Source organism: Vanellus vanellus (genome assembly GCF_965231255.1).
Source record: "Vanellus vanellus genome assembly, chromosome: 12".
Classification (NCBI taxonomy): Eukaryota; Metazoa; Chordata; class Aves; order Charadriiformes; family Charadriidae; genus Vanellus; species Vanellus vanellus.
Window position 1 is genome coordinate 9,761,072 of NC_138917.1, and position 21,542 is coordinate 9,782,613.

At 41.4% G+C, this 21,542-nt stretch overlaps 1 protein-coding gene across 1 annotated transcript; it reads right to left on the reverse strand.

The window, feature by feature from the left end:
- Positions 1 to 7,681: 7,681 nt before the first annotated feature.
- CA5A (carbonic anhydrase 5A) lies at positions 7,682 to 20,423 on the reverse strand (the record flags this gene model as incomplete). The annotated part of the gene is made up of 7 exons (XM_082489520.1): positions 7,682 to 7,933; positions 9,875 to 10,030; positions 11,917 to 11,979; positions 12,155 to 12,250; positions 13,983 to 14,101; positions 18,130 to 18,327; positions 20,321 to 20,423. The coding sequence occupies 7 exons, from the start codon at positions 20,421 to 20,423 to the stop codon at positions 7,754 to 7,756; spliced, it is 915 nt and encodes a 304-aa protein (XP_082345646.1). The 3' UTR covers positions 7,682 to 7,753.
- Positions 20,424 to 21,542: the final 1,119 nt, after the last annotated feature.

Sequence of the window (21,542 nt, forward strand, 5' to 3'; positions counted from 1 at the left end):
GGTGTCGCGGCGCGGAGCGGAGCGGAGCGGACGCGGCAGAGCGCTCCGCCGCCACCATGCAGCCGCCCCTTTTGTTCCGGCGGCGGTGGGCGGTGGGCGGCGTGCGGCGAGCGCCTCCCGCTTAGGCGGGGAGCGGCGGGCTGGCCTCCTTTCCGGGGGTGGGGGGGAGGAGGAGGAGGAGGAGGAAGAAGGAGGGGGGTGGACGGGTGTTGCAATGCCCCCGGTTTTGCGCGGGCCCCGGGAACCGGCGGCCTCGCCCGCCCCTTACCGGCGGGTCGCTTCCGAGGCGCGGGCAGCTCGCACGCCGCCACCCGCCCCAAAAGGGAGCATAAGCGGCCCCCCCCCCGCCCCCGGCTGTCAGCTGCCAGGCGAGGAGGTTTGTTGCCATTCATTCTCCTGCCTAGAGCGGGCTGCGGGTTCCCATGTTGTCTCTGTGCGTGTAAACCTAAATTTCTGCAAAACCTGCCTCTCCCAGTTCCCCCCAGCCCCATCCCATTTCAGCGCGCTTACCGTACTCTCCTATCTGACACAGTCCCAGGAGCACAGGCCGAGGCCCAGCTGCTGCAGTGCCTGCAGTTCTGCAGAGCAAGGGTTTTGCACTGCAAAAATCTGCCTGGCATTTCAGATGCTAAGATCACCAAAAAGACTTGTTTGCAAAATAAAAATAAAATGTCACCAATCTGGCAAGCGTGCAGGCAAGATGACAACTTCTATTGCACTACCTCAACAAAGGTATAGGTTTTGCATCCAAGGAGACTTACTTGGATACTTCACGACAGTGCCGAAGGAGCCTATTCTTCAGCAAATTCAGATTTTCTCTTGGTCTTGTGGGATAGGAGGCGAGTTCAGCAGCTAACAACTGGAAGCCCTGGCTCTCAACAACAGCCATTCCCATTGAGAGGTGGAAGCGGTACCTTTGAGGAGCTCTTTCGCAGCAAGTGATTAGTCGGTGGCACACAAGAAGTCGTGTCCAAGCTATGAAACCCAAGGTCGGCGTCCTTCCTCCCTGCACCATCCTCCTCCTCTCAAGTTTCAGACACACTTCAGTATAAGCTGTAGGGTGGGTGAGGAGTTTTCCTGCAAAACACCTCAGAAAAAAACATGAAATCTGCATTCTGGGGAAAGATGTAACATTTTAGTGACATTTTCAGGCACCTCGCACTGGTAATTGGCATCATGACCACTTCCAGCCAGGCGAGGAATCCCGAGCAGCCCCTGGAAACGCTGATCAGAACCTGACACCTTGTGGCTGTCAGCCCCAACAGCCCGGAGGCTTAAAACCACGTTCATGGTTTCCCCGTTTATATAAACATCCATATTTAGGAAGAAAGCTTAGACAAAAATTACCTTTATGCTGAGCACTTTTTTCTAGTTTTCAAAGAGAAATGGGATCCTGAAGAGATTGCAAAGACTATGAAAATTAATTAAAAATAAACAGCAAAACATATTTATCACACAATTTTCCCGAAACCCCAAAAGCCTTTCTTTAGCCTACCAGCTCAACGTTAGCCCCATTCCACAGGCTATATGACTGTAATCTAAACCGATTATTTCTCAAAGTAAGATTTACCACCATTTACTTGTTACTGTATGTCATTCTTTAGCCTTCACAGGACCACGAAGTCAGAAAAAAAAACCACAACGGGTACCTACAACATACGGGATTGTCTCTGTGTTGGCCTCGTTACATCAGGATCCAGCAGACAGCATTGGAATTGAAGTAAAATGTATGCTTCAGGTATTTTCAGGTGAATGATGAAACTCAGTTGTATAGTCGGGTGAGCAAAATCATTCATCGGTGGATTTACTTCACCGATGCTCTAGACTAACTTCTTACCTTAAGGCTACTAAATTACATTCTGCTTGATGAGTGGCATTTTACACCTGATATCAACTTAATTCACAGGAAGTTCCATCAACTTTCACGAGAATGGGACCAAGTTACCTTTTTCTCTCTGCATCCAGTTCTTCCAAAAGGGAATTTCTTAGTAGACTGACAGCTAAGAATTTGCATACTACACCCTCAGCTTTGACAGCATTTCCATTTGGAAATCCTGGGATCCAGCAGCAGTGAAGAAGCAGCCACTGAACTGCCATATTTCATGTCAACCACGTACTTGACTGTCTTGCAAATTAATCAGTCGGAGTTAATGCTGCAATTGGTTCTCCATTTGTATTGCTGAGAAAATACCTGCTTTGCAGTCATGGTGTTAGGGTGTGTTCGTATAGTGCTTTATATCTTCAAAGCACTTCACAAATGCTAAGTATTATTATCAGTTCTGACCGCGAACATTAACTCTCTTCAGGCCCCCAAGTTATTCCGCAGAATCTTTGAAGACTATTTGATTATACAATCAGTTCTCCATGTGCTAATACTCAGGCACTTCAAGTTTGTCACATCAAAAAGAAAGACAGAATTATTTGTCAGAAAAACAAATAATTACCAATATCAGAAGTAAATTGGCCATTTGTTAGAAGTAATGTGTATGTTCTTAACCATTTACCGGGAGAGCTGCCTTGATCAAAATAAGACAGCCTGCTGGAACCAAATAAGCCATTTCTTTAGCAAACACCACAGCTATACTAACACAAGAGCTTATAAGCTTTTTTTTCTTGGTTAAATGGAAGCGGTGATAGCTTCTAGAACCCTTAAATAGTAATAATAGTGGAGCTGGCCTCACTCTTAACCTGTGCCACTCCTTCTTTATACTGAAGTGGCGTGACTACACCACGAAGGGTACCAAATAGCACAGTTTGAGAGGCCTTTTATAAAAGTATTGCCTACAATTATGTTAGGGGGGGAATTCCTTAACCAGGTATCTCCTACTTTGCCCATCAAAAGAAGTGGAAGCTTGTTTGAATGAAATGAGCTAAACATAACTTATCTACGTGGTATCTGGACTCTAAGCATGGCTAAGCAGTGAGACAGAGAAATTAACGCTTATTTCACCTGATTAGCCAATTTTTATTGATAAAAGTAATTTATTTTTTGGGTTACTTTTTAAGCTTCTAGTAGCCACAACCACTAAATGTGAAACTCTAAAGAGTCACACCGCACATCAGATCAACGTTCAGTTTTATCAAGACAAACTACACAATGGAAAAATGAGCTTAGTCAAACAGGTTGAGTTTAATGATCAGTGTCAAATGAAGCAGTTTAGCAACGATCTCCAAAATTTGGAATCCCATTTTAGACAGCATGTGGCATCTAGCTGAATGTAACAAAAAAATCAGATATCCTTCCCTCATACAGTGACAACAGAGAGGTCATTGTTCTTTCATTTCAATTATAATACCATTCAGCAGAGTCTTTCATAGCTTTTAAGTATCACAGAATGTCTGACATCTGATTAGACTCCACTTACAATGAACTGGTTCATTCTCAAGGAGGAGTTCTATTATTTTCAGAAAAATCTACTTTTTAACTTGGAGAGCTTAATTACACAATGAGATACAGGCACAGGTTTCTCTGTGTTCCTTTCTTTATTGCATAGTAGCACACTAAAGTAACAGTTTAAAATCCGGCAACAAGAAGTTTCTTTACATCAGGTAAAAACTTAGGAAAAAGGCCTGAATCCTAGGAGAACAAAAGGCATTCCCTGTTACATATATTGTCCGCAAAGACAATTATTTCAGTAAATTATGATTAGGCAGATAACATGCATTAACATACACAATGTAATAACTGCCACAAAAACAAGATGCACAAAGAAAAAAGCAAAGATGTGCCAAGAAATACAAGTGACGGCATTCAAAATTAAGGCATTCAAATTTTAAAGCAAATACTATTGACTATGAAGTTGAGCAGAAAAAGGAACCCTTCCTCAAAAGTAAGCTGTGTAGAATTCCAGTACTCTAAAACCCAGCAGATTTTCATGAGATCAAAACAATCTCCAATTTCTATAGCTTTCAAAGCCAAAAGATACACTCCTGTCAGACTTGTGGTAAAAATACCAATGCAAGCCATCCGTGACAGAAGACAACAAAAGACTGGTCAGGTATACGTAGTGGCGTACACCTGAAGTTCACTGGTGTGAAAGTTCTGGAATGTAGGAATATGGATCAAACATTCAAACGCCAAATGAAGTTGTTCCAACTATGGAGTCACCAAGAAGGAGACTTCTGATAAGAGCAATATTTAACAGAAATAATGAAAGGCAGTTGGAAGTCAAAAACCTTCTACTCCCTTTTCAGTAAGCTGTCATCAAAATTATTTCTATTACAGTCTTTAATTATTAGTACTTACTGCCACAGGAATGCCTCCCAGTACAGTATTAAGTAACGGAAGTGACTACTATGCAAGAACAAATACAAACGTGTGCTTTGACCCTTTTACATTGTACCATCTAAAAGAGCCTTAAGATTCCTACGCAGTCACCTTTCAAACGGCATTTAACTTAGTTGTGCAAAATCATTACAAATATTAGCTCTAGTCCAACAATCAAATCAAATCCCCACCTGAGAGAATAAGGCAAAAGAATTATATCCCATCTCCTGTTTTACATACATGTGCACGCACACTATTATTTTTCTTGAAGTTAGCTTTTGCAAGGCCAATACAGTCATTGTAACATAAAAGTTAAAAAAGCCCTCCCAAAAAACCTTTCTGTTCATTTCCAGACTGCTAATTTCCACCTTGCATCTGAGATATTACCTACCTTAACCAGAGATGCTAAAACACTAACAAGTAAATGCAAGACTCAAAAACCAGTGAAATAACTGTAACAGAAAATCCCTGTAAAGCTTATTTTTGTAGTACAGTGGAGTTGATTTTTTCTACATTGACCCTGTTTCCAGGTATTTGAACAACCACTCCTGAAACCGAAACTGATTAATTTTACATCAGTATACTTAGATATGATTTTATCTAAATGTGTATGGCGTATAGCTTATAAACTATACAACTGGATAATACACATATTGTCTACCAAAACTTCCATGATAATACTGTAACAAAGTAAGTAAATCTCTACGAGAATTTTAAATAGACCACTGAAAACAGAATATTCAACATCGTGTCTGATGGATGCATGGTAGTGAACATGTTAAAAAGAGACCTAGGAAGAAAGTTTGGTTCAGTGGAGCAAACCTAACCATTGAGAACTCAGTTGGGTCTGAGCATACTATGGCATTATGAAGCATCTGAAGATTAAACATGTCCACTACAGTAGTTCCCTAAGAATAAAATATGTATTTTGTATTTGCATATGCTAGGAAAGCTATATTAACTAGTGAAACAAGCTCAGTGGATCAGAGGTACACAAAAACTTGGTGCAAATTACCAAGGCAACTAAAAAACTTAGAGCAATTGCATGAAGCTTTTTGAAAGACCCATTCATATATGATAGGGATATTGATGCAGGCCACCTATAGCTAGCTTCGTGCTGCTGTCTCACCTGTATTTTTAAATGTGAAGGCAACATTAAGATGTCGTTATATTACAATTATTCCTAACTGCTAACAATGAGTAGCAAAAATCCCAAAGACAGACAAGATATACGCCAGCTCTGAATTACTGCCATCTTTCTATGGGATCCTCCTCAGAAAAGTGTTTGCAAGAACAGCACTGAACAAAAATTTCAAGCTTAATGACTGGATCATGTACATTCAGGAAGAAAGTAAAAGAAATCTTTTCCTACTGCCAGAACTGTAGATATCCCTTCCAAAATTATTTTGGAACCTGTAATTCTCTGGCAAAACCATCAGTGATGTGATTCTGCAGACCACAAACATAGCAAAAAGTCTGTCTGATGATGCCAAAGACTGCATAGTTCAACTGAGATGGTATAGTTCAAACAAGTTGGCATAGATGGTATAGTTCTACAGAGTTCAACCAAGATGGTAAGGTTTGACCAAGCAGTAAGGGCTTGGGCGAGGTAATGAAACTAAAGATACATACCGCCATGTTAAATATACTACATAGTAAAAATGAGTATAGTACACTGGGATAGAAGAGAGATTTTCTTACATTTATCACATAGAGTCACTCTAAGGTCAAGTGGCCACATTTCAAATTGCCAAAGAAGAAAGGCACAACTGTTGTAACATAACAACAGCCTGAGGTAGAGCTATTAAGGAAGCAAAGGCAGAACCTGGGCACTTAATTGCTTGAACAAGAATATTCAAAAGCCTTAAAATCATCTGGGTCACACTAAAAAGTGTTAAAGTGCTTTTAAACTGAACAGTTGGATTTAAAAAAAAAAAAGAAAAAAAAACCAAACCAAAAAAAGTATCTATTTTAAAGTTCTGAATTTAGCATTGACAAGCCAGTGTCCTGGCATCACTTGTGCTGAACCACACCACCAAACAGTGACTTTGCTTACTGGCAGAAGCAGACCAAATAACATCTGTTCTCCAAGAAGACTCCTCAAATACAATCAATCAAGACTACATCATGTGTGTCCAGACAGACCTGTTCCTCATCACAAAATCTGACCATACATTTGGTACATGAATTTCACACAGAGGCACACTGTTAAATACAGTAAAGCATAAAAAGCCAGTGAGAAAGGTGCTCGGGAGAAAATTATGGGTAGTAGCAGTATGCTTCAGAGGTAGAAAATACTTGTGGCAATTGGACCATAACTCTAGGATAAGGCTCCAGAGCTGGCAGCTTACACAACAATTTCATCTGGTCCACAAATAAATTTCAAACACCACTTCACTTCGTTACCATAAGGTGCTATAAATACAATCTGGTCCCCAGCTGTCCTGAAGCTAGATAACTCTTTTCATAAGAAAAGTACATTTTAAGACAAAACTTTGAAGAGAGTGCACTGGTGCTCTATGAGTTACTGAAAAAAAAATATCTTTCAAGTATCTGAATGCTGCATTTTGTCCATAGTCTCCTAGCACTGGATTAGGTTTCAGAAACTGTTTGGTTTTTTTTTTTTTTTTCTCCCCAGATTCCACAAGGAGGGTCAGCTGGGGCTTATTTAATTTTGCTTTCCTTTGATGAGATCAGTTTCCTGGGATCAATTCGACATTTTCGCCTAATTTGCTGCTCTTGCCAATCTTGAGGTACTGGTGAATTCTCTTCTGCTCTCTTCTCCTGGTACATTATTAACACAGAAAAGTAAATGCTGCCAAAGCTAAAAGCTTCGGCATTTGTTATAAGGTTTTAGAAAAAGTCTTCTGATTTGTGGCGTAGATAGACTGGGCATTCTGTAGCGTCCATATCAAACATGGATCAGGCAGTCAATAGAATGGAAAGAGGTTAGATTCCGTAAGTCATTTTTTTCCGTCTTGTCATCCTAAGCACTAAGGAAAAAGGAAGAAGATAAAATGTCTCTGTATATGTGACTAGAGAATCTAGTTCTCTTCCCAAACCTCTGAAACAATTCCACAAAAGGACCTGAACAGTATTCATACTTTTCACTTCTTCACACTTCCTGCTTGCTAACATCTTTCTAGTTGGGACCATTAATTCATGCAAGTCACTGAAAGAGCACTTGAAGTGACACAGAACAATCCAGAAAAGAAGCAGGGGAAGAGATCACCTGCCCTTATTTTTCCTTTAACTGTCAAAATAATTCCTTATTGATCCCTGCTTTAAAGCAAGTCAATGTGTTAAGGGTTAATATTATTTACTACCTTAAAAAGCAAATCTAATAAAACCCACAGCTTCTCTACTGAAGGTCAAATGGCACTTAGCAGAACTGAAACTGGCTGGCTGTGAAAAAGGAAAACTAATTAAAAAATAACGTCAGTTATATCCAGGTATTGCAGTCTGGACTGACATTTCATGGGCCACCTATGGCCTGATCTGCTCAGCATGGTCCTTGGGCTGTACTTCAGTATTCAAGAGATGCCTGCTTTGGAAGGATGAACGGACGGTTCTGTTCATTAATGGCTGAAGAGGACGGAAGTTGTCTACCATTCTCTTTTCTTCTTCACCATCTGAAGTAAAGAGCAGCATCCGAAATGCCTCCAGCTGAGAATGAGAAATGTCCAATTTTGTGACTTTACTAACTGGAGAATTATTGGAGTTCATAACAAAACACAATCATTCATGCTTGGGAAAAAAAAAATAATCAGAGGTACTATTACATTTGCATTCTGAGAAATTTTAGCACAAACTTCTGCCACAGCTTTGTCACCTGCTAGTAAAGATTACACCATCATCCATATCAATGCAGAAGATGAATTGTCAGTCATCTGCCATCTTTAGGCAAACTCAATCTCAAACGTGGCATGTCTGAGACGGAACCGATTTCCATTCAAACACTGGAACATATGCTATCTTTAAATAAGTCTCTCCAACCTTCTTAATTTACACCTTTCCTGGAGTTCTGTTATCTTATACAGACATGCATATGCTGGCACCCAGAAAAGAGAGAACCTCAACAAGCAACAGTCTAAATAGTTGTTGTTCTTAGTGGTTTATAACTGGGGATTAAAATAAAGTATGCAGCACATCGGCTTTTAATGCTCACAAGGGCATTGCAATGTTAAGTAAACTATGAGCCTTTCTATGCCGTAAAAGAATGAGAGGGAAGAAGAGCCAAGGAAAAAAAGAGAAAAAGTTTCAATTGAAAAGAAGAACGATACACTATGCATTCAGTTCTCTCTGCTCTGCTAACAACCTTCAGTTCTTCCTGTCCTGTTCCTTTATGTAAACTAAAACAATAAGATCGTGTACATGCCTATTCATCAGAGTTAGTGTTTGCTTGGAGCACAACTTTCCAGATGGGCTAGCTCCATGCAAAAGTTGTGTAAAAAAAATAAAAATCAGTATTTTGCCTCACATTGTTGGACTCGCACTTCATTTTTAATCAAAGCCTCAAAAACCAGGGACAATGCAGAGATAACTTTCAGTGCCTCTCAAACCATGAAATAATGGTAGATTTTTGGGGGTCGTTTATTTTTACTTGCTTTGCAACAATCTCCAAGACTTTTTCCATGCTGTAATGCCCTCAAAGTACTCCACTTCTTTGAATGGACAAAAAAGTCCTGAAAGCTTCCAACAAAATCTGCAATTGTAATACAGTTCCAATGAGTCCTCCTTCTGACCATTTTCTACATGCCCCTACATCTACCAAGAAATAACATCACATTGAAACATGAAGTACTAAAATTAAAAGCAGTAGCAGAGGGCATATGGAGACAAGTTTGGGTCGGTGTCAGAACAGACTATCGACCATAAACTTCTCCACTTGAAATAACTTCTGTAATACAAACATTTGCTGAAACCTTTGTTTGTCTATCCTTTTTAAAGGGGAATAAAAAATGGAATTCAAGGACAGCACAACCTAATACAGTGTAAACGTGCCTACAAAGGCAAAAGAGAAAACCCAGTGGGGTCTCACTCTCTCTCTTGCCATCAGAATGGCATGTGAAGGACTTGGAGCCACCCACCATCCCTTCTGTACCTTCAGAGTCCGCCCAAGGGAAGAACAAAGGATTAGCCCTTGCAGTCTCTGCAAAATTTCTGTGCAAATGCACATAGCTATCAAGAATATGCACAGAAGGTCAGAGTTTGGAATTTCACAAAACCTCCCCCCCACAAAAAGGACTGCATCCTGGTAAGGAGAGCAAAATTACACAGTGTTCCAGTAAACAACCTTAGAAGTTTTCAAGGGGCAGCTTCCAGCATAACGCATTGGTAATCAAGATAAAATTCTATTGGAGAGCTGGAGAAACATCTATAACTGCTTAACTGTAGAGGTCATAAGTCTTTCAATATTAGCTGTTGTTAATGTCAGGATACCTCCCCAAACAAATACTGCGTGTGAAGCAGCCACTGCTCTCTTTGAATTCACAGAGAATTACTGGTACTGGTAAGCAACTACTTCTGTCCATCCTCTCCTTCATGGCAGCAGGCAGTCAAACAGGTACGGCAAGATTTGAAACGTTTTGAAAGCATGAGTTTTACCTGATTCTCATCAACCTCTATTGGCTGCTTCTTAATAATCCATGTGACTGATTCGGTAAGTGGCGGAGTAGTCAAAGAGCCCGCGTAGGTCCAATAATCAGGGCATGAAGGTATCAGACAGGAGGGATCAAAGACATCAAACTCGATAACAGTGTCCTAAACCGCAGAAAGAATTTAGTTTTAAAAATTGTACTTTGAGGAAAAAAATGACAGACGATTTAAACACCTTAACAATTACATTAAATACTGTAGGTGTTGTATGTGCATTTGCAAAATTAAGTATTGTGAATATTAATAATGATCTACATAAAATAGTAATTTAAAACCCCATAAACTTGTACAAAATTGGTAAGCTAGGTTAATGCAGAAGAGGCAGCTAGTGAGTAGACAAAATTTAAATGTTTCTGTTGTCCCCTCAACCCATTAGGAATTCACTGCAGAAGAAACAAGGAGTGCGAAGGAGCAACTGACTACATCTTTGTGGGAGTTAGAAGCAAACAGGAACAGGAAAAGGAAAGAATAAATAGTGCAATAAGTTCAGGTAGTTCTGCCAGATGTACTTAATAACCTGCAAACAATAGTGCTTTTACTTTTTACCACATGATTTTAGGCAGCAGGGAGAGGGAAGAGGACTAAAATGTTATTTAAATCACATCAAGTATTCTTGTCTACAGAATGTGCACTCCCACAAGTGAGATAGCAGACAGTATGTAGGAGCTTCAGAGCCCATGATTTCTTACACAAACACTTTACTCTTGGGGTACTTCCAGGCAATGCAGGAAATTAAGATCCTGTTTTTCTTAGATAGGCCTTATCGGTTCCCCACTGAGAATGAGAAATGTTACAGTAAAGAATTTTTCAAAAATAGGGAGTTGGACAAGAGATTCTAGGTGGGAGCTTTCACCCACCATGTAAGAGAGGAAGGTGCAAGGACTTCTGAATAGGTATTATCTGACCTCCTCCTCCTCCTAACCAGGGAGATGTTCCTCAGGGTTTGGTGCTCAAGTCAGTGATAAAACTGGCAAGGAAACAAACGTTTTCAAACATTTTAAACCAAGCACTGACGAGCTGCTGGGTGACTGACACCCTTTGGAAATGAGATCTCTTTCAGAGCAGCCCACATGCAGACTGATGAGCATACTACTTTTTCTTTTTTTTTTTTTTTAAAAAGATCTTTAGTTTCTTTCAAATTCATATGCTGTAAAATATTATCTTCTCATAACGGATGTATATTCACAGATTTTTGTAGGTCTTTTTGGCACTGAACTGACTTGTTTGGCATTTATCTGGCAGAATTTTCACTGCACTGCCATAAATATTTGGTTTACTTGGATTAAAAAAATCCTTACTGCGATAAATAATGGCACAGCGACTTCAACTGGATGTGCTCACAAGCCAGCAAAATTCTCTATGTCTGTTTTTTGTGTGTACTTTCAAAAATGAATGCGCACCCAGAGGAGCATGAGCTGCTTCTGAGCACTACCAGAGACGCAGCACTCCCTCTCCTGGCAGAAGTTAGAAACCAGCTATGAAGAAAGAGTCCCATTCCCCTAGCAGAAAATTTGCAGTGTTAAAAAAAAAAACCAAAAATAATCTCTTCAAAGCTCAGACAAAAATCAGAAAGCCTTAATTCCATAAGAAATAAACTACCACTTTACACAGCACAGAAAGTTCCTTCCAGTTAAACAACATATAAAAACTAATCCAGTGGCATATGTTTTCATAGAAGCTGAAGGGCAAGCTTCAGTGAGGTCAAGCATTAAACATGTGCATGCCCTTCCCTTTTAAAGAGATACAATCTCAAGAGCATAATTTCTTAAACCAAGAGGTTTAGAAAGCTTAAAGTATAGAATTCCTCCTTAAAAATTAGCTTTCCCCCCTCCAGTACAATCAACAATTCACCCAAAGTGTCAATCAGGTCCCCTACTGACATTTAAGGAAGAAAGCATTTATCAGTGTTTTTCTAGTCTCAAAGTATTTAGGTTGAATGACTGCGTTAGCTATGCTGAGTGATAACTGGTGGGACGCTTAAAAATACTTACCTTGTGTTTAACTGCTGGCAACGCATCAACCAGTGTCTGCAGCCCTTCGTGATGTGCTCCTAGCTGCAGGAGACAGGTAGGAGTTAGAGAATCATTAAGCTGACATTCTACATATCTACCTTAATCAGTATTTTTTTAAAACAACAACAACAATCTAGAGGTATTTTGTCCTAAATCAGTTTTAACAACATGGAAATAAAAAGGCATCATTGCTGCCTATTATGCAAAGTTAAATTACCTTTAAAAACACTCCAATAACAGCCAAGCCGTTACCTTCCATTACAGCTTCTTCAAAAGTTGGGTACACAACGGCATTCCAGTGTACTAAATGCAACTGAAATATAAATCAATGAGAAATCAACACATGCACAGAGCACAGCAATGATACCAAGAAACTTGACTTTTGATCTTTAGGTCCTTGGCAATTTGAGACACTGCAGTGAGCTACCTCAGAAATCAGACACCACGAAAATGAGGACCAAAATTTTATTGGAAAATAATGGTACTCCCCTTTTTTTTTTTTTTTGTTTCCTTTTTTTTAGACAATAGCCAAAGACACATAAAATCTGTTTCACACGTGAAAGGGATTTTGTCTGTGGGATACTGATTACAGGAATGCTAGTTAAAAGCACAAAAAAGGCTTAGTATACCTGGAGCTGAAGGACTCTTCCATCTCTTAACAGGAAGAACAGAGCATGCTATTTTGCTAAGGAACATTCTCCTGCACATAACATATGCTTCCTCTGCACTGCTTACAGTCCAATACAAGCATTTCATTGAGTGGTTTTGTGTATTAAATAGATAGCCAGCACCAGTCCCAAAACTTAGTCATACAGTTTTGCTGTTAATGTCTTGCCAAGCTGACAAGCATCATTATGAACACGTAACAGGAGATAAACATCTTCTCAAATAAGCAATAATAATTTTTCAAATTCTCCATCTTTGGCATATAACTACGTTTATACCTGTCACACTTTGCTCCCTAAGCAATTTAATCTGTATTTTTGCCCACTGGCTCCATTCTTTTTATTGACTCTCTGCCTTAATAGTTACTTACAGAAGTTTTGCTGCTTTAATAATTGCTTACAAGTTGAAAACAGCAAATAAAGTGACCATGATAATGACTATATTACCACAGAACTCTGCTCTACATTATTCTAATGACTCTAAGAAACACAAAAAAAATGTTGATAACTGGAATAAACTTTCTAACATTAACCAAAGCTCTTGGGGCACATACACAAGACAGTAATTTAATACAAAGTAAGTAGGACCAGGCTTCTCGAGTGACAGGTATGGGTGTGAGAATTAAATAATCTTGCATTTCCTCTTTAATTTTTTTTTAAAGAGTATTTAGTATGTGCTTTGTTTCTCTGCAAGTGTTTAGTTATAATAAACAAAGAGATTTTAAAGCAGTAAAGATTGGGAGATTTGAAGGTGCACTAGAGACAGCAGCTGAGATGCAACGCATTCACCATACTCCCAAGAAAACAGATCCTACTCTCTTAGCCAACTGCAGCTCAGAGGTAAAGCACTTACATTTTTGTTTTAATTGAGATCTGAGCTTGCACATTTACCTCAGTATTTGCTGTCCACCTGATCTGCACCACATTAGCTGGGACCTGGGAGTTCATTAAGACTTGATTGTGCCCTCAGTCTGCTTTCTGTCTCAATGTTTTCCCCTTTAAAAGGAGGAAGGACAAGCATAGTTGTGCCACTCCATCCAGACAGAGCTGGAATAGCAATGATACTTTTTGTTGCCTGCCATTGGCTTGTCTGGCAACTACCCCTGGGGACATTCAGGGAGAAGAAAACATTACTGAAACTTTCAGTAATAGGGCCAATGTTCAATTTCAAGACTGTGTTTTTGTCCAGAAAATACAATGAGTATGAACGTACTAATACAACGGTAGACAAGCTGTGGCGCCTACCAGGTCTGATTCTTAACAATAATCTGCAATTCTTCAACTATGGAGTTTTCTAGCATGCAGTATAGTCACGGACAGCCTGATACCTAGCCTCCAGTATGTGAAAGTATTTGCATTGTTCAGTGGTTTATCTCATACCTCTGCCGGGTAAAATTTACTGTCAACGGTGTGCTCTGAACCCCACTCGTTTATAGCTCCCCAATGGAAGTGGAACTGCTTTAGCCTGTATTGGTTTTCCAAGGGACCTCCAACAATTACTAAAAAAAAACCAAAACAAGACACATGTATTAATAAACGTGATTTAGAATTGTCCAGACAAGTAACACAGCGAGATCCTGCTTGAAATAAGTTGGCCCAGGGAAGAAATCAGCAGCTATCTTAACCGAAACAGTCCCTCATTGCTCGGCTACTTTTACAATTGACTTTGCTATGACAAAATTGTTCAAGCAAACACATCACACCTTTTCCCTGCACTTTGAATCAACTATATAAAATTGAAGATGATAAGCTAAATAGTCTCCTCTTCCATCTCCCCTCAAGGGAATTATCATTTTTCCAATTCACATGAAGTTTGGCAGAGTCATGGTGATTACATGTTATGTTCTATGCTCTTCTCTTTGAGCAGGCATATGAGAACTGCCTTACCAGAAGAAACACATATGACAAAGCAATGGATGCATCTATGAAACAACATCACAGTGAAGCCTCAATATCTACACAAAATATTGTCATGGGAAATGTCAATACAAGACTTTGAAAATCCAATTTTGCCAGTAGAATCAGTACATTGTATTAAATGTTCAATTCTGCTTTTTTAAGTTACAAAAATCCAAACATACTATTCTGCTTCAATGCAGCTTTCAGACTGCATAACCAATGTTGAAAGATTTCCTGCACAGCCTGAAATATGTTAATATTGTGCCTACTGTAAACTGTTCAAGATACACTCCACAAAGCATCTAAACATACAGCCTGCCTATGGGCAAGATTCTGAGTTTATGGAAGCTTTAATGCACTTTTTAGCCATGAGTAAGAGTAAACATTCAGTCTGCTCTCCTGATTTCAGAAGGCATCTCATAATTTTGCAAATACATGAATGAAAAAGACTATGACTAGTTTTCTGCGTACTGTTGGTTTTTACTCATTTCCTGCTAACTGAAGCAAGAACATCCTGCAAAGTCTTATTGCTAGTTATTACATCACAGCATCTGGTAAACGAGAGATGATAATTACTTCCAAAGGGCTAACAATAAATATGTAGCTGTAGAGACCCATTTGCTGATTTTTACTTAACTGTACGTCATGGGTAAATTTTATAGCAAACCACTGTATAAAGTACATAATCCCAACATTACTTTTGAATCAAAAGAAGTTAATCACTTAATTGCTAAGGAGAAAACAATGAGAGGCATTTAGAGCTTTTCTTGTATTTTTTTTTCCTGAAAGCGAGACAGCCATTTTGAAATTCCAGCTAGATAGGCCTGCTTGTGATAAAAGAGTAAGCTAAAACAAGCTATGCAAATTGACATTTAATTAATTTAATCCACTGCTGCTGAGCTCTTTGCATAAATGCAATACTGACCATCACTAAAAAAAACTCATGGTGGAGAAAGGTAACTTTCAGGGATGGGATGAAGATGGGGCCCACATTGCCAAGTCTTTCAGAATTAAAGTTTCTGCACTCTAACACTATCCATTCCGGATTATGTGATGGTGCAAACGCACAGGTGACTACATTTGTGTTAATAATCACATTCACTTCAACATTTACCTCACAAGTAAAGTTAGGCACAGGCACACATACCTAGCAAATCAGATTCTATAGTGGACACTAGAAAGTGACAGGAAACAGACAGGAACTTACAGCCCCTTTACAAGCATTTTTGCCATTTCATTTCCTCTCAATTTACCAGTCTTGTTAATTTCACAAATAGAAATTTAAAGGAACCCTAACAACAACCAGAGGAAAGAATCACATCAGCTTTTTACTGTAGCCCTAGTTCTGTTTCAGTCTCATTTCCTTGCAGCAGATGGCATTCACACACACAGACGGGACCATGTTCTGTACATACCTTCCCCACACCCTCTTTCTTCTTCATCCTGCTCTGCTCATAAGCAAACACCCCATGGCAGCACTACCTTCATCTTTTGCCCAAGTCTTGTTCTGCCTCATCTCAGAAGTTGGGGGCATTTTTGTCTATCCTGGATGCACGTTTCATTTTCTTTTTCATCTTCTGTTTCATATTTGTTGCTTTTTTTTGTTTATTCATAAGCTTCCTTCTCTGGATTTCTATTATTGTTAGACAGAAGCTGGCAGAAAGAAAAATCAGAAATAGCAACAGTAAAGAGAGAAAGGTGGAGGAGAGAGGCAGGCACTTGAAAAGCTGGCTATTTATACAGCAACATCCCATGATCTGGTGTTTCTCTGTCATTTTGGAGTCCTGTCACTGATCATTTACTGCCATCCTCCATTTGCCGTCATCACCCTTCATTGACTTTAATTTGAGGAAGATGATGATGATGAAAAGGCAGCCATCCAGAAAGAGGCAGCAAGAATGTTCACACTTAAAGATTTATCTCAAGTGTTCAGGCTTACAGCTGAAGCAGATAAGACCTTTCAGAGCTGTGATGTGCCCTGAATAGCCAGCCTCTGACAGGCCAGCACCGCTCTAACTGACAGTCCATATTATTCCATGCTTGCCTCTATGTCACAAACACTGTCCCTGTGTATTTAAATGTTGCGTATTTCTTAACCTTCTGCAGGCAATTCCCCTCCATTACATCATTTCTTGCAGAAAAAAAAAATGACTTTGTTATCCATCAAACTGCAAACCATTACACTTTTCAGGAGCACATCCTCAACAGATAGTGGGATATGGCTGTATAAAGTAAAAAACTGTTAAATTAAAAGCAAAATTGATCTAAAGTTAGTAAGCTAAAAATCACTGATGAGCTAACAAGTGATGTCTCCATCTTAGTCTCTCCTCTAACCCCACCTCACTAATGCAATAGCAGTTTGTACTGTAAAAACAGAAGCGCTCAAACAAACAAGGGCAAGAATATTCCCTGGTTGGAAACGAATGTTGTGGGTGAAGAGCTATAAACAATTAAAACAAAAAAAAAAAGCCAAACATTAGACAAGCCCCTGAAAGCTCCATGCATTCCACCACTACTGTTTTTGCTGCATTCTTTTATCAACCTCTTTCCAAACATCAACCAAAAATACTGGTATGGCAGAGGCAAAGCATTTGTTTTTATTAGCATGCTGAAAACCTTCCCAAGATCATTACTAAATGCCCTGTGAGGATCTAGTAACTCTTATGGTAAGCAGTCATCTTAAACATGTATTACTCTAATCGAACAGGTTCAAACTTGCCCAGGGTCCCTCAGTTTTTTCCTCCAGGACAAGCTGAGTAACTGATGTGAATCACGTGCTTCACAATATCCCTAACCAACTGTTACCAGTTCATCTACCTTTACAAAATACCTTCTTTATACATACCAGGAATATCCTTTGGTAAACTCAACTTTAAAAAGGAACAATGCCCAGAAAATCTGGAATTTGGTAGCAATACTTTGATTTCAAGTCACTTGACTCTATTAAGCATTAAAAAAAAAAAAAATTAGCTGCTCAGGTCAGTGCGCTGACACAGAGCTGATTCACAACAACTTGCTGGAATGCATAATTGGATTTCGCATGGATGGACTCCCACTTATACTAAAATAACAGGAACACATGCACCTGCTCCCTGTGGTAGCAGCTCAGTATTATTTAATTCTCCAAAAGCTTATTGAGATAAGTATGTATGCTTTCCAACTGAAAGTCATTTTGCTGATGATTATTTCAAATGCATTAAATATATCTGTTAACACTGCAAAAGAGATAAGTGGCAGATTACTTTAGTAAAGTGTAATGATGGAATCTCATTTAAAATTAAGTACATACATATACATATGACAGAAGATTGACTCATGTGGACAAAGCTGTGATATTACGAGACCTAATCAAAAGGCAGGGCATTAAGGCTTGTGCAATAAGAATAATTTTCAACCTACAACAGAGGATTTGTGCTCAATGTCCATGGTAATAAATACATAGTAAAAGTGAGGCCTATATAGAACTTCTGCATTGCAATTCCCATCACTGTAAATCCATGTTTAGCTAAAACATTCTTTTACCATACATTCATTTTCAATATTTGTCCTGAGGTTTTAAATCATGCAAATATTTCTCCTCTCTTAGCGTTGACAAGACATTAAATTGATTTTTCTGAGTTTTGCTTACTTGATCTATCAGTAGAATCATCAAACTCAACCAGGAAAGAATATCCATTGTTCCAGATGTGAAGACACGTTGTTGGGTCGTAGCTGATTTTCAGAGGCTTCAGAAAGGGGTCATAAACACTGTCTCTCCACTGGATATTGATAGGAGACTGTCGGGTGCCCCCAGGAATTGTAAGCGGACTCTGCCAAAGTGGATGCACTGGAAGATGATGAAGATAGTCAGTCTCTAACACATGATACAGAATCCAACTAAATACTTCAGAACTTTTTGGCAAGAGAAGATGCTTTGGCATATTGGCTCCAAAAGCTAATTCAAGTCAGCTGATGCACAGGCAAGTAAAATAATAATACATTCCAGCTGCATGAGTCAGAGCTACACAGGGAAGTGCAGTAATTTCACAGAATCATAGAATGGTTTCGGTTGGAAGGGACCTTGAAGATCATCTAGTTCCAACCCCCCCTTTCATGGGCAGGGATACCTCCCACCAGACCAGGTTGCTCAAAGCCCCATCCAGCCTGGCCTTGGACAGCTCCAGGGATGGGGCATCCAGCTTCTCTGTCTAATTTGACTTACAACTGTGTTGATACCTTTCTGCATTTGGAAAACAATCTTCAAATAAATTCTGTCCCCTTATTTGCCAGAAAATTGTTTTCATAGAATCATAGAATGGTTTAGGTTGGAAAGGACCTTGAAGATGATCGAGTTCCAACCCCCCTGCCATAGGAAGGGACACCTCCCACTAGACTAGGTTGCCAAGGCCACGTCCAGCCTGGCTTTGAACACCTCCAGGGATGGGGCCTCAACAACCTCTCTGGGCAACCTGTTCCAGTGCCTTACCACCCTTAAAGTGAAAAACTTCTTCCTAATGTTCAATCTGAACCTTCCCTCTTCCAGTTTAAAGCCATTCCCCCTTGTCCTATCGTTACATGCCCTAGTAAAAAGTCCTTCCCTAGCTCTCCTGTAGGCCCCCTTTAGGGACTGGAAGGCCACAATAAGATCTCCCCAGAGCCTTCTCTTCTCCAGGCTGAACAGCCCCAAGTCTTTCAGCCTCTCGGCTTCTGTTCCACAGCTTTGCCAGAGTATCAGCACACCACGACAGCTTTCCTTGTACACCAGTACCATCAACTGACATTAGATTGCACCAGACACAGGATAACTCCCACTGGAAAGCAAAAATATTCTCTTGAAGGTGCTGATCTTTTGCCTACGTGCGCTTAGGGGTTACAACACTGCTAAGGGTGTAATAGTGCTCCTGAAGCACCCATACCAATATTGACCAAGAGTAGTTCATGCAGTGGTAACCTAGAGCTGATCATCCCTACCCCTGTAAAATCCTGAACTACCAGTTTTGGTGGCAGCTTGGGTGTCTCGAACCGGCGTGAGCAGGGCAGATGCATAAATACGGTTTCCATGGAATTTTGTTCTGCATAAAAAAAGAACCGAGATCTGTGCGGACGGGGAACGCTCGTCCACCAGCCGCCCCCAACATCAACAACCCTCAGGCGAAGGTCTCTTTGCCCTGCCCGCCCGCCAAACCCCCAACGGGGAGGCTCTGAAGCACAGCGTTACTGGCCACCACCTTAGATACAAATGCTTGTGGTCTTTTGCAAGGGGAAAAGAAAAAAAACACATAAAATCCTTTAACAAACCACTCACACGAGGGGCAGCTAAACAACCCCCCACCCTGCCTCAACAAGGGGCAAACTTTATCAGCCTGCGCAAGGCCACTGCATGCAGAAGCGGGCGAACAGAATACTCTGCAAAAGTGCCTCGGCTCCCTCTTATTGTTACTGCCATTTCCTGATGTTTCAGCCGAGGAACTGTCACGGACAAAGCCAGGCTGAACTTGGCGTCCTCGCCTCCTCTACACAAACTTTGGAGGCGCCGGCGGCCCCCTCAGCCCGGGAGGGGGCTGGAAGCCACCGAGGGCCATGGGCGCTGCCCCTGCCCAGGCCCCTCGGGAGGGCGCTGGGCCGGCCGGGGAGGGCGCGGTGGGCAGCGGGGCTGCCTCGGGGCGGGGAGAGCGAGGGGGGGTCGGCGCAGAGACTCGCTCTCCTCAGGCGGCGGGAGGTCCTCGCCCCGAAGGGGTGAGGGCAGCCCCGGCCTGAGGGAGCCCGTCCCCGGGCGGAGCCCCCCTGAGGGAAGCGGCTCCCCCCTGAGGGAGGCGGCACGGGAGGGCGGCGGCACTCACGGGCGTCTCGCAGGCGGTAGGAGCAGCAGGCGCCCAGGCTGCACCATCGTGTCCCCCGCCGTGAGGCAGCGGCCGCCCAAGCCCGGCGGAGCAGCGGCAGCATCGTAGAGGAGACCATGGAGTCGCCGGGCGCCGCCGCCCAGCCCGGCACAGCCCAGCCTGGCCCGGCACGGCCCCTTCCGGCACGGCCGCTCCGTCGCCATGGCTCCCTCAGGGGAGCGGGCGGTTTCCCTGCTAGAGGCGAGGCGCTGAGGGTACCCTCTGCCCTACCGGCTGCTTTTCCCTCGGGGCGGGCCGAGACGGGCGTGTTATCCTTTGACAACCGTGAAGAAGAGGCCGCAGTACCCTATGGGTGCGTGTTTGCCATTTTCCATGGTTAGGCTAATCCTTGTGCCTGACTCACACTAAAAATTTACTTCCTCTCAGGGTGATAGTGTCAACACACCTCAGGGGAGTAGCATTTATTCTTGTGTAGTTAGTTTTGCTCAAGTAGGAGGTTTTGGTTTCTCCCAGCTTAAGGTGGGCTGGAGCGTGGTCCCTCTCCCACAGAGATACAGGTGGCCCTGGCGCAGCAGCGTCCCTGCCCCAAACCGCACACAGATTTAGGATAAAGCTAACACTATAGCCACTTAACCCAACTGCTTCTGTCCCAAAGTCTGGAGGCCAAAATAGGCCCACCCCAGGATGGTAAAAGGGGCCAACTGAGCTGGCGTTCATCTGACACCGCTTGAGGCGGGCCTCGATGGAACGGTCTTGGTTACTCCTCACACCTTTCCTGTGTTACAGCTGCCAGTGAGGAAAACAAAGCAAAAAGAGAAGGCTGACAGAAAGCTGACGGTCTCAGTGAAAGTGCAAAGATGAAGTAAGTGTCCTCATTTTTGCCGGGTCCGTTGGGCAGCCCGGAGCAGAACACCACACCTCAGCTCCAGGCGTCCATCTTACCGCCCACTTTGAATTGTATTTCTTGTTTACTCTCTTAAAATCATTTTGCAAATCTGCACTTACCTTTGGGGGATTTTTAATCTTGTTAGGGTGAGTAGCTTTGAATTTTCATGAGGAACATGGCATAGCATTGAGAATGTTTTACTGAAATGGAGACAAGACTAGATACTCAATTCGAGCCAACCAAGAAGTGTTTGCTCAAGTTTACAACATTGTTGGAGAAGTTTCCATTGCATTCACAGTATAACATATTTAAAGTACTCGAGTTCAGTAAGAGGAG